We start from the raw sequence: 14,358 nt of genomic DNA, 5'->3' as shown, positions 1-14,358 counted from the left end.
GCATTGTGCATGTGGAAGGTTTGAGTTTGCTGGTGGGATATTGGGCATTTGGCTTGGGGTGGGAGCGAGGAGAAGCATTCAGAGCGAGAATCAGCTGCACCCTCACTGGATGGCAATACACAATGCCCAGAAAGTGTCAGTGATCCGAAGCCTAGCTAATTCAGGACAGGCTGAAGATTGTATCTTAGACTCTCCTGGTCATGTACCACACTGGGCCAGGCTTTTACATCCACTGAGGTTTAGACAGACTTGCCCTAGACTACTCTAGTTATGAATCTAGGCAGCAGCTCTACCCAGGTGAAGGGGTAGTGACATGGGCTGATCTGAAGGGGCTGTAGTGACAGTAAATGAGTTGCGGATGGCAAGGACTTCACACTGCCATAGCAGCACAATCACCCTTACCTTCCTTGATCATTTCAGCGAGGTTGGGCTGACTGTATACCTTGGCCACTCGGTACACCATCAGTGCATTCTTGGGGCTGACGAGATCAGTGCGCAAAGCTCGATTCAAAAAGCCTTGGAAGAGTTTTGTGAACATCAGCAAGTTTTCCTGCACAAAGGGTGCCCTGTGACACACAAAGAAGGGTCAGGATATACAGGAGGAGTAAGCAATGACTAGCGCCTGTTTCAGTTTAGGATCACTGAAAAATGGACACATTCTCCAAAGGTTCAAATGCCGTATGTCCACAAAGGTATGTGAACATTCACAAAATACATGGTACTCAGAATTGAATATAAAATGGATAGTAGGATCCTAGGGAGTACAGAGGGTCAGAGGGACCTTGGGGTGCTTGTCCATAGATCACTGAAGGCAGCAGAACAGGTAGATAAGGTGGTTAGGAAGGCAAATTATGAGGGGCATTGATAGGATAGATAGGAAGAAACTTTTTCCCTTAGCGGAGAGGTCAATAACTAGGGGGCATAGATTTAAGGCAAGGGGCAGGAGGTTTAGAGGGGAGTTGAGGACCAATTTTTTCACCCAGAGGGTGGTTGGAATCTGGAACATGCTGCCTGAAGGGGTGGTAGAGGCAGGAACACTCACGACATTCAAGAAATATTTAGATGAGCACTTGAAACGCCATAACATACAAGGCTATGGGCCAAGTGCAAAGAAATGGGATTAGTTAGGTTGGGTGCTTGATGTTTGGTGCAGACACGGTGGACTGAAGGGCCTGTTTTTATGCTGTAAAACTCTGACTCTATAATTACCACTCATAAGAACATAAGAAATAGGAGCAAGAGTAGGCCATTCAGCCCCTCGAGCCTGCTCCGCCATTCAATAAGATCATGGCTGATTTGATCTTGGCCTCAACTTCACTTTCCTGCCAGCCCCCCATAACCCTCGATTCTGGTGTAGATAAAAAAAAAAATTGTCTAACTCAGCCTTGAATATATTCAATGACCCAGCCTCCACTGCTCTCTGGGGTAAAGAATTTCAAAGGTTAATGACCCTCTGAAAGAATAAATTCCTCCTCATCTCCATCTTAAATAGGACAGCCCTTATTTTGAAACTGTGCCCCCTAGTTCTAGATACCCCCATGAGGGGAAACATCCTCCCAGCATCTACCCTGTCAAGCCTCCTCAAAATTTTATGTTTCAATAAGATCACCTCTCATTCTTCTAAACTCCAATGAGTATAGGCCCAACCTGCTCAACCTTTTCTCATAAGATGACCCCTTCATCCTAGGAATCAGCCCAATGAACCTTCTTTGAACTGCTTCCAATGCAAGTATATCCCTCTAAGTAAGGAGACCAAAACTGTACACAGTACTCTAAGTGAAGTCTCACCAATGCCCTGTACAGTTGCAGCAAGACTTCCCTACTTTTATACTCCATCCCCCTTGCAATAAAGGCCATCATTCCATTTGCCTTCCTGATTACTTGCTGCATCTGCATGCTAATTTTGAGATTCCTGCACATCAACCTCTGTACCAGAGCATTCTGCAGTCTCTCTACATTTAAATAATAATCTGCTTTTCTATTCTTCCCAACAAAGTGGGCCACCTCACATTTTTCCACATTATACTCCATTTGCCATTTTTTTTGCTCACTTAACCTATCTATATCTCTTTGCAGACTCTTTGTCTCCTCCTCACAACTTGCTTTCCTACCTATCTGTATTGTCAGCAAATTTGGCTACAATACACTAGGCCCATTGTGCCTGTGTCACTGCTAGCTCTTCAACTGGACCGATCTACCCTAATTCCGTTTCCTTATATCTTTTGTCAATACGCATCCAATTCCTTTTTTAAATGACATTAAAATCTCTTCCTCAATGGCCCCATGTTCAAATAAAGCATTTCTTCTAACTTTCTCCTTTGCTCTTCCAGTGATAACCCACAGTCTCTGCCCCTTTCTTACTGATTCACCAACCATTGGGAACAAGTTTTCTCCATTTAACCTCTCAAAACCTTTCATAATTTTGAACCCCTCCATTAGATCCCACCTTAATAACAAGTTTTGTAATGCTACTCAGATTTTACTTGTTTGGCAAGGACCAAGGAAAACAAAGAGAGGAAACGGAGAGTTTGAGGAATTACTGAGGCTGACAGTGATGTGAGGAATTAGATGAGATACCAGCAGATTGAATGTTTTAGAATAAACTACACTAATCTGAGTCACTTAAACAAGTATTCACTCAATGATATTTAAAATATTAAAGTAAGGTTGATCATAGAAACTCCTTCCAAATAAAACAAGAAATAGAAGAACTAGGTCCCTTCCCACCTTCCCATTGACTCCTGGTAAATATAGTTTCAACTGTTCAAACCCATTTCATTTATAGAATTCAACTGGATCAAGCTGCCTCCCATTCACTGTCTTGAAATACACAGAAGTTACGACAGGAAAACAGGACATTTAACCCAACCAGTTCATGTTAGTACATACCATGCAAGTGAGCAAATAGTTCTATTCATTTTTATGTACTGTTCCTACAGCTCATGTGAAATACCCTATTCACCAAACCATTTCCCATTCATCTCTACTGCACAGAACTCCAATGTGCCTTTCTCTTTACTCCCAATAGGTCAAAGGCTAATTGGTGAGAGGACATTTAGTATACTGTGTGCACTGCTGGGCACAATACCTTAAAAATGACAGCAATGGAGAGAGACTAGCTGAGGGTGAACTGCTTTTAACTGGAGAAAGGAGCAAGAGGGGAATATGGTCCAGGTCTTTCAAACAGGGAGGAGCACAGATAATGTAAACATAAGCAGGCTGCGAGCATAACACTGGAGGGCATAGATTAAAGCGAAGGTAACTCAGGCTAAGTTAGAATGGTATTGTCCTTCACATATTAATCATAATCACACTCCCCTACATATATATCTAAGTCCTCTACGTGATTTACCATTTGTCTGGTACATTGCGATCCACAGATTCAATCATGCTGGGTGCTTTTTCTGCTGCATACCTCCACGGCTGCAGATAGCTGAGCCACGTTTCCAAAACCTGCAGTAAAATAAAACTATTAACAAGGGGATGCAAGCAGATTAAAAACTGAACTTCATGCCCAAGTGACCACTGTTGAGTAAAAACACTTGGCAGCATGATTATAAATTTTGTCCTTTCAATTGGATTGTGTCTGAAGATTCAAGTTGTACAGCAGATTGATCAGAATGATACCATGGCAACACAGTGATGTACTGGTGTCATGCAGATCTCACCTGCCAAGAGTGAGGCACATTAATTTTGTCATATGAAACTGATTTTAAACTGTTGCTGGAGTGAAGAAATGACTTGTTTGAAGATCACCAGACACTTGGCTGGAAGGACATTTGCATTTTAAGAGACGCTGCTTGTGGAGACAAAGGGCTATTCCCTAATCCAAATGGATTTTGATCACCAGACATTGAAGGTGTAAAGAAGTGCACTCCAGGCCCTGCTAAGATGATACAATCCACAGGGCTAGGACTGGCTAAACCAGCTGGTCACATGACTAACTGGCTGGTCCTGGTTTTTTGAACTAGCCACAGGACAGTTTGAATTCAGCAGGCAGTGTGCAACTGAAGCTGCAACAAGGAAGCCTCTCTCTCTCACTCGCTTTCTCCCAAGCCATTGGACCCACGGAAGACACATAAATCTCGAGAGAAAAGACTCCTACATCAGAACAAGCTGAAGCGTGAAATGGGCCCGAATGAATTGCAAGACTTACCGGCAACCAAAGACTTCACCTTGAACTGAAAGGACTGTAACTACCAGATACTGCTTCAAACTTTTCCCCTTTATTCCTTCTACTTTTTATGTCTCTATCTGCGTGTGTGTTTATTGCGTATGCATGCTAGCGTGGTTGTATATTCATAATCGTTAACCAGATTAGAGTTTAAGATTAATAAACTCCTATCTATCTTGTCTAAATCTAAGGAAACCGGTTTGATTTCTTTGCCTTGCAATTGGAGCAGTGAACAAGGATTCACTGAAGGGAAGCTAAAAACACTTTTAAAATTAAACCGTTATGGTTAAACAAGGTAAAGGCTGACAGAGAACCCCTAGATCCCTCTCACCTCGTAACGACTGGTGGTGGCAGTGGGATCAGCTGGAGGTGGTGAATTAACAGCATGACACAAGTAAGAAGGGATGAGCACTTTACCTGACAGTACATTGCTAACTGTACATTATATGCACCCAGGGATAACACTGTGGTTGTTACAAAGTAACAATTCACAAGTGTTTTCATGGTGTTCTAAAACATCTAAATCTCAAGACAGTAGGGTAGATCTTGACTTTGCACAAAACATGTGACAGCAAGCTGACTTCAACAGACATAAAAATTAGGAGATGTAAAGCAGACAGCCAGCTCAGAAGCATTCATTTTACACTATTGCACAATATCAAGATCGATCCCACTTTCTTCACAACAGGGAATGTTCGCAATGGTCCTGCACACCGGCCACTCTGTCCTCCCAGCTGATACCCAATAGGTACCATTTAGGAGCGCTGACTGCAGACTACAATATAGCCAAATGCTTGGCACGTCATCTACCTGGTTAGTTGGAAGAACCTCCCCAGCGATGATTCTGAAACGCGGGACGGGGGTGGGAAGAAACAGTCTGCACCACAAAATACAAGTGATGCGGCAAGAGGAGGAGAATCTCGTTTGACCACTCAGGCCTCCAATCATCAGCTGGGCCTGGGCCTGGGCCTGATCTGGCATAGTCACTGTTATTCCATGTAACAGCTCAACAGTATTCAACTTCACCAGAGAAGTGTTAATCAGAATATTACTCTATGCTCAGTTACTCTCCTCGTGTTACAGACCCTTCCTTGGCTCAGTGGGCCAATGGACAGGCAGCTCACTCCCAGCCCTCAGCCAAAGCTGCCGTGCAAGCAGCCACACGGTGCTGTACTGGAAGACTGGCTACATGGTCTGCCATCTACCACACCGACAGCATAGCCAAGACAAAGACTACGGGAAACTATGAAGACTATGAATTTAAGTCGCCCTGCCTTGTAAGGAAACGTACAGTTGAGTTTTAGTACTTGCAACAACTTGCATTTACACAGTGCCTAGGAAAAACAGAGCTTCACAAAGGGGCAACTGGATAATAAAAGGACATGGAGCCAAATGAGTAATATTGGGAGTTGAATTTAAAAAGGTGAAGATGCAGAGAATATCAGTTCATGGAGCTTAAGCAGCTGAAGGCATGGCTACCAACGGTGGTGAGGAGAGTGGGAGGCAGAGGAGAGGGGGAACAAGAGACCAGAGGAATGAAGCATTTACAGGAAGTTGTAAGGCTGCAGGAAACTTCAGAGATCAGAAGGGATTTAAAGATGAGGATGCAAATTTTAAATTTGACCTCGGTTAAACATACTGTAAAATTCAGTCAATCTCCTGTCTTCCATTCATTTCAGTAAATGTCTGTAAATGCCAACCAGTATGAAATTCACTTTCCAGCATCAGAACATGGCAACGGTAGAACTTTGGAAAACATGCTGCTATTAAATCTGGTGCCAGTGACTGTGCTTTTAGAAGGAGCACAACATAGTTTCTTTGTATAAATTCTGATCTATTAGGTACATAATAAAACAAGTAGTCCTAGGTTGTAACATACAGCTCTAAAGGAGGCATCAAGGGGCCAGTGACTGAAGCACTGCTGCAGGAACACATAGAGCTTTTGCTGAAAGAAGCACGAAATCACAGCCCTGAAAGAAAATCAGAGAACAAATTACTTACAGTTTCACAGTAACAGGCATCAGCATGAAATAGAGAAAGGTGATAACTCAGAATCTCTACAGCATCACCTGATGTACTGCAACCTGTAATGCTGCAATGTAACCTTCTCCAACCCTGAGGGTTAAACACGCTATCCACAACATCACATTGCACCCAAGCAAGAAAACATCTCCTCTACTAAATTTATTATGATTACTGATAAAAACTATATTCAAACGATGGTAAAAAAAATCTTGTTTCGATAACGAACACACACACGGACTGCAGAGGTTCAAGTAACGGCAATAAGCATTAGCCTTGCCAAAGACACCCACATCCAGAGAGTGAATAAAAACCATCAAAAGCCAAGCACGGGAAAGCCATTCACTGGATGAATCTCATCCCTTCAATAAACCCATCTCTCCCGCTAATAATCTAACTTGCCTATCAAAGCCCCTCCCTCCAGTATCACGATTCTCTCATAGAAGCCCATCCTTGCTCTCACATCAAAAAAGCTCATTTTTAGCACTCATGATGTTTTTCTCTCAATTACCTGGCCTGGCAGATTGCTCTAAATGTTTCGGACTCTTTGGGAAGTCACTCTTCTGAATGGGAGTTTAAAATTTAATTTTCATTGATTTAAATTTAGATACTCTGGTTCGACATTCCTGATCAATTTCAAGGAATATTCTGGATTTACTGTTCTGTCTTATTTACCATCTTATAATCCTCAAATGAAATCTCTCTTCTCGTGACCATTGAGCTTCCCCAGTTTTTCCACATAGCGCATCTCCTTTGCGCTTGGATCCATCTTATTGCTCTCCTCCGGCTCTGTCTGATGTTTAACGAATGTTTTTAGTGAACATTCTTCTCCATGTGTTGCCTCACCATGTGCCCCAGCATTAACTGCCGATTGCCTTGTGGATATCATCCAGCAGCTTTTCAATTACTTCTCCACACTGAAAGAAGCAATGTCACTATTTTCCCGTTCTAACCTGTTCATCTTGTACATGAGATGGGCAAGTATTTGTTGTTGCTCAAAAACTGGTATATACACCATCTGAGGATTTTTTTCTGCAAAATGTTGGTATTAAGGCAGCAAACCACACTCCACGTGGTAAGTGTAGGAACTGACAGCACATGTTACAGAATGACACTTGCACATCACTTGCTCCAATTATAACCTCATTACAGCTCCTCTTTGCTCCCTGGCTGCTCTGACCTTTCCTCAATACCCTCCTCCTCTAATGTCTTGCTTCAACATTCTGACTCTTGTTCCTCTCCTCACTATAATCCAGTTATGTTCCCTCTCTCAGTATAATTTTCCTAACCTGTTTAACATACTCCTCCAGCTGATCACTATTCTGTCAGCTGATTCACAGTAGGGTGATATTAGAGGTGCTACAAGCTGCCACAGTGTCCTAGGAGGTGAAGGAAGACAGAAGATCCGATAATGACTGCTAATCAGTGGCCCTCACAGAAAGAGAGCATGTACTGATGTCAGCTGATGCCTCCTGTGGTTGAACAGCCCATGAAAACATACCCAAGGGTGCAGTCAGCACTTTTGGGAAGGAGGACTGGCAGGAATTGGACTAGGAGTTGGTAACCAGTTGAGCTGAGGATGAATCACTCTCCCAACAGCTTCTCGGACTGTTGGGACAGGGTACCTGCAGTGTCATTATTGCAATGTTGGCACTCAGGGAAGAATGACAGATTAGACATACATGGTATCACACTGCCAGATCCCTTAATGCAGCCATAGTAAAACCTTGGACATTGAAAACAACAGGGTGAAGGTGCACGTGTATTATCAAGTACAAAATATTCTGTCCAGTGCGTGGCATTTATACAGGACATTTGAAAGCACTTTACAAGGTAGAAAAATGTGATTGGCAAGGTCCCACAAACAGCGTGAGATAAATGACCAGGTAATGGGTTTGTGGTTATATCTGGTGAGGTAGGAATGTTGGTCCACAAACATGAGGAGAACTCCCCGCTTTTCAAACAATGTCAGAGGATCTTATGTTCACCTGATTTTGGCCTTTGTTTAATGTCGGCCAAAAGAAGTGCAGTGCTGAGCGAGTGCTGCATTGTAAGATCTCAGCTCAGATCATCTGAAGTTATGGAGTCAGGCTTGATTTGGAAATGAGTGCTACCATCCAAGTCAAGGAATGCTACATGTGTCACTTGGGTGCCGAGATCCACAACTGAAATGGGAGAATGCAGAGATAGGAGCTGGGGAACTCAACTTTGGGGGGAGATGCAAAGTAAAATAGTAAACATTATAAAAAGCAAGACTCCAGGGATGGTGGGGTGGAGGGAGCCAGGGGACTGAATGTAACCTATCAAATCCAGTGCAAGGGAAGTAAGCCCCAAACTGAGTAGCCATTGGCACCAAGTTGAAAATCTCACTCCGCAGGAGCGTAAAGGGAAATTTACAATATTTAACCTCTATTGTACCTGACTCAAGTATTACGAAGCAACTTGGGATGGTTTAACATTAAAAATGCAATATCAATACAAGTTTTGTTGTTTGATGAAACAGTTTAAAGAGAGTTGTACTCTGTATCCAATCTATGCTGTACCTGATCTTGAGTACTTAATGGGACAGTATAGAGGGAATTTTACTGGTACTGCCTTGGCAGCATTTGATATGTAGAGGGACTGGTGTTGGCACTGGCTGCCCGAAATAAGAGGTGCTTAGAAACACAGAACAAAGGAACAGGAGGAGGCCATTTAGCCTCTCGAGCCTGTTCCACCATTCAATGAGATCATGGCTGATCTGCAACCTAATTCCGTATACCCACCTTTGCCCCATATCCCTTCATACCTTTGGTTAACAAAAATCTATCAATCTCAGTTTTAAATTCAACAATTGATCCAGTTATCAACATTCATTTGCAGAAGAGAGTTCCAAACTTCTACCACCCTTTTTTGTGTAGAAAAGTTTCCTAATTTTACTCCTGAAAGGTCTGGCTCCAATTTTCTAGACTATGCCCAGTTCTAGACTCACCAACCAGTGAAAATAGTTTCTCTCCATCAACCCTATCTGTTCCCTTTAATATTTTGAAAGCTTCAATCAAATTGCCCCTTAAACTTCCAAATTCCAGGGAATACAATCTTAGTTTGTGTAATCTTGCCTTATAATTTAACCTTGGAGTCCAGGTATCAATCTGGTAAATCTATGCTGCACTGCCTCCAACACCAATATATCCTTCCTAAGGTGTGGTACCCAGAGCTGCTCACAATACTCCAGGTATGGTTTAACTGAAGCATGACTTCTAGCCCTTGTATTCTCCTCCTCTAGATACAAAGGTCAGCATACCATTAGCCTTTTTGATTATTTTCTGTACCAGTTCATGGCATTTTAATGATCTGTGTACCTGGACCCCAAAGTCCATTTGGACTCTCCATTGTTCATAGCTTTTCATTATTTAGAAAGTACCCTGTTCTACCCTTTTTAGGTTCAAAGTGATGACCTTATGTTTTCCTACATTGAAATTCATTTGCCACAGTTTTGCCCATTCACTTAATCTGTCAACAGAAAATGCTGTAAATACTCAGGTCAGGCAGCATCTGTGGAGAGAAAAAACAGAGTTCTAATGAGAGGTCAGAGCTGAAATGTTAACTCTGTTTTTCTTTCCACAGATGCAGCCTGACCTGCTGAGTATTTCAAGCATGTTCTGTTTTTGTTTGATTTCCAGCATCCACAGTAGCTTGCTTTCGTACTTAATCTATCAATATCCCTTTGTAATTTTATGCTTCCATCTACACTGCTTACAATGCCACCAATTTTTGTGTCACTGCTAAACCTGAATGTGTGACTTTCTCTCCCAACATTTAAGTCTTTAATGAATACAGTGAATAGTTGAGGCCCTAACACGGATGCTTGTCACATTCTGCCAATTGAGAGTACCTGCTCATTATTCCTACTCTCCACTGAAACCATTCACCTTAACGAACACGGAGTTCACAAAAATAAAAGGCTAACCTCTTGAATTCCTCCAGTGGACTCCCAGTGTGAGAATGAGTTGAAGGCGAGGGTAAGGATTGCTCCTGTTTTATGCTATTGGAGAAACAGTGGAGGTGCTTGACCAGCAGCCTCACCATTAGCACATGCTCCTCTGTTGGAGAGAAGGGTTCCTATCAAATACAGAACAGCAAATGTCAGAAAATGCAAAGAGCATGCAGAAACCCAATTTAATGCTAAAGCAGTCACTCTATGTAGGGACACATGGACTCACATCTACTGTGCACAATGGCAATGGCAAAGTTAACAGAATTAAACTAAAATGCACCAATAGCCTAATTAATTTAGTCCCCTCCTTAGACCACTCCACAAGAATCTTTCCAGTACTACTGACTTTCCTTTCTCCTCATTTCTTCTCAATAACCGGAGAACTTGCTGAATGGGAAATGGACTAAAACCTGGGTCCGACCAGTCTGCAGTATGGCCTGTTCAAGCACCACCCTATCCTGATTCCATGGATCTCATTTAAAATAATATGCCACTTGTGTGCAACTCGGCCATATAGCTCAGAAGGTTCCAGATTCCCTTTCTGGCTTCTGCGAAGTTCATGGGGTTTGGCCAAGGTGACAGTCAGGGCACTCGGAATGCAGGGCAAAAAAAATGCAGATTAGCTCAGGTTCCTGCTCCTGTGACTCCCGTTTGGATAGTGTGCACATGTGAAATTCAAGTGAGAACAGGACTGGACTGTGGTTTACTCCCGCAATTGAATGGCCAACACTCACTGTGTAGACTTGCATATGAAGAGTGACCAATTGGGTAAGGTACTAGAGGACGTCCATGGAACCCCACCTTCAAGAGTCAGTGCTCTCAGGGAAGCAGAGGACTAAAAGGGGAAGGAAATCCAATTAAAATCAAAATGCCAAAATAAATAAGTAAATTGGTCTGAGCCCAAGTGAGTCACAATCAGAGATGTGGGTGGGGAAGGTCAGTGCAATTCTTAACTGCAAAAATATTCAGTGGCAGAGTGAGTCACATTGTTAACTAGAAAATCCATCTGGGAAGCCATGGGTGGCACTGGTTGAGTATTGATAATGGGCAGCCTATACCATCAGCTAGGGGAGGGTTAAGAGGGGAAGCAGTAATAATGGTACTGGAGATAACACTGAATAGAATGATACAGAATTAGTCACATTCTTAAAAGGTCAAAAGAGAATACCAAGTGAATTGGGATCACACCATGAAAAATGTCATGCTGTCACTTGACCAAGACACTCACTTTGGACTCCAGTTATTTCAGGCTGAGTTGTCTTGCCTCCCCTCCCCGATCTGCCAGGCTGCATGCTGTTTGCAGTTAACCTGTTAACAGCTTTGTCCAGCCAACCACTAAGAGATGAGGCCAGAACTCTCTCTGCTCTATGTGGCTCTGCTCAGTGAATACTTTCAGGAGCAGCATGGATGGGAGTTCAGCCTCCTTCACACCACTCAGATCCAGCATTCTGAAGAGGTTTCTCCATTACCATCCCCACTTCAGCATCCAAGACTTAAAGTTCAAGTCTCAGATTATGGCTTAGAACAAAAAATACTATTGTTACATACCAAGTTGTGTGTGGGAGAAAGCGGACTACATCCAGGCCATCTGCTAAGCCCCAAATAGGACCATCTTCAGTGCCTACTACTGCGCTAAGTGGTACTTGGGACAGGGACGGGCCCTTTTTTGTAGGCCATCATTTCAATCTTATCCACAAGCAAGTCTTGTGTGAAATCACAATAAATATTCCCATGCAATAACAAGTCACCCACCCCAAAATAAAAACCACAAGAGACATTGATGTGAAAACATGTAGAGCCCAGGATTTGTCTTGGATGGACGAGGGAAAAGGTCGCATCTGCACAGCGTTCCAATAGAATGATAGAATTCACTAAATACTGTTCCAGTTGAACCGAATTCATGGTCTTCAATGTATAAAGGCAGATTTAGACCTTCCTTGCTATTACTTCTGGCACGAACAACTCTCTGCCTACAAAAGGCAGCCTTTGGCAGTCTTCCCATTTCAATCTCCACGACATGCTTCGTGCAGGTGTGTCTGATGCAGAGTGAACACTGTCATTTCCCAACAGTAGCAGGACCAGCAGCAGCAAAATTAAAAACGCAGGATTTCCCCATATAAATTTTCAAGATATCCTTCTCATATAAACTGCTCGTGACCAAGCCATCCAAGAAGAATGCTGGGTTGAAACATTTATAACAGCAGAGTGCCAACACACCACAAAGAAAGCCACATGGTAAATGGAAAATTAACCCAAGGCAGTGTGCAAATAAAATAAAATTACATAAATGGTGAAATAGAATTCTGGTTTAAAGAAGTCATTAATCCTCCAAATCTTAGTGCCAAATGTTGTTTGCGAATAGATAGAAACAAAATCTCAAGACTGAATGAGACCTGCCTGTGTTGCTAGTTGCATCTGATGGGGTTTCTGTTCCAGGTATTTGTCCAAGTTTGTGTTGCAGAAACCCAAGCTACAATCCCATAATAGCTCATTTTTGAAGGTGACAGTACATACTGAGAATAGTGAGTAAAGCATATGGGATCTTGGGCTTCATAAATAGAGGCATTGAGTACAAAAGCAGGGAGGTTGTGCTGAACCTTTATAAAGCTCTGGTTAGGCCACAACTAAGGTATTGCGTCCCGCTCTGGTCACCACACTTTAGGAAGGATGTGAAGATCCTCGAGAGGGTGCAGAGGAGATTTACCAGAATGATTCCAGGAATGAGGGATTTAGCTACAAGCTGGGGTTCTTCTCCTTGGAGCAGAGGAGTTGAGGGGAGGTGTGACAGAGGTGTACAAGATTATGACAAATTTAGATAAGGTAGACATGAAAAGCTGTTCCCATTAGCTCATGGTACAAAGACCAGGAGACACAGACTTAACATTCTGGGCAAGAGATGCAGGGGGGGGATGCAAGCAAGAACGTTTTTTTAATGCATTGAGTGGTAATGACCTGGAACTCACTGCCTATGAGGGTGGTGGAAGCAGGGACGATGAATGATTTCAAAAGGAAATTGGATGGGCACTTGAGGGAAATAAAACTTGCAGGGCTATGGAGATGGAGTTGGGTAATGGGACAGACTGGATTGTTCTACAGCCAGCCAGCACGGACTTGATGGGTCAAAAGGCTTCTTTCTGTGCCGTAATGGTTATGACACTCTCTGTCAACTATTCCAAACCAACCATCCATTCTGCAATGTTTCTCGATTGTAGCCTGAATTTATTCATCCATGGGATGTGGGCATTGCTGACAATTGCCCTCAAGTGTCCTTGAGAGGTGGTGGTGAGCCGCTTTCTTGAAATGTTGCAGACCATCTGGTGAAGGTATACTCAGTGCCGTTAGGGAAGGGAGTTCCAGGATTTTGATCCACGACAGTGAAGGCATTGTGATATCATTCCAATTCAGGATGGTGAGACTTGGAGGGGAACTTGTAGGTGCTGGTGTTCCTGTTAGTCTGCTGCCCTTGTTCTCCCAGGTGATAGAGCTCGCAGGTTTAGAATTGCTGTTGAAGTAGTCTTGGCAGTTGCTGCAGTGCATCTTGTATATGGTACACATTGCTGCCACTGTGCGCCGGTGGTGGAGGGAGTGAATGTTTAAGGTGGTGAATGAGAAAGATCTTAGAGATCAGAGGAGACACCCAGGCCAAGAAATAGGACTAATTATTAAAAAGAGTGATATTGGCAGATGCTTTTCCAACAGTTTTTTCTTGCAATAGTCTTCAGTCTCCAGATCTGCAGTGCGACCTAACACTGGGTAAATGGTGGCACAAATTGAGCCAAGGCAACAGCCTGGTTAACAGTTCTCGTTTTCCAGCTATACCAGGCCCAGTCAATCCTCTGGCTTGTACACACTGTATCTCTTCACTAGTGCGCACATACCTTCAGTTCAGCGTCCCATCACAGGACACCTAGTTTCCCTAAACCAAGCAGAAAATTTAAATCACTGGTCCCAGAACAGTCACTGATTGACACTATCCAGATACCACATATTCTGAGTTTTACCATGTGGCTAACAAGATTAAACTGACACACCAAAAATGAAAATAAAAAGGTACTTGGTAGGTTTGGAAGGTGCCGTGGCCGGGCAGTGGTGATGCAGTGCTGTACTGAGTACTGCAGATACCGAGGCGGTACTGTAGCACCTCCAACTGAGGGTTAGCATCCGAGAACAAGACAACACACAGAGG

The 14,358-nt window shown here is 43.1% G+C and overlaps 1 protein-coding gene across 2 annotated transcripts in view; it reads right to left on the bottom strand.

The window, feature by feature from the left end:
- Positions 1 to 14,358, bottom strand: part of smpd4 (sphingomyelin phosphodiesterase 4) — a 70,854-nt gene that overhangs the window by 24,751 nt on the left and 31,745 nt on the right. Inside the window, exons 10-14 of one of the 2 annotated variants that reach the window (XM_068055436.1) lie at positions 14,227 to 14,319; positions 10,146 to 10,297; positions 6,054 to 6,144; positions 3,353 to 3,453; positions 403 to 566 (exon numbers count right to left, since the gene is read on the bottom strand). In XM_068055436.1, the coding sequence (XP_067911537.1) occupies positions 403 to 566; positions 3,353 to 3,453; positions 6,054 to 6,144; positions 10,146 to 10,297; positions 14,227 to 14,319 (601 nt within the window). The remainder of the gene's footprint in view (positions 1 to 402; positions 567 to 3,352; positions 3,454 to 6,053; positions 6,145 to 10,145; positions 10,298 to 14,226; positions 14,320 to 14,358) is intronic. The other variant, XM_068055435.1, reaches the window with a different exon arrangement.

Source organism: Heterodontus francisci, chromosome 23 (assembly GCF_036365525.1).
Source record: "Heterodontus francisci isolate sHetFra1 chromosome 23, sHetFra1.hap1, whole genome shotgun sequence".
Classification (NCBI taxonomy): domain Eukaryota; kingdom Metazoa; phylum Chordata; class Chondrichthyes; order Heterodontiformes; family Heterodontidae; genus Heterodontus; species Heterodontus francisci.
The sequence above is the reverse complement of the archived record's forward strand: the minus strand, read 5'-3'. Positions and strand labels throughout refer to the sequence as shown.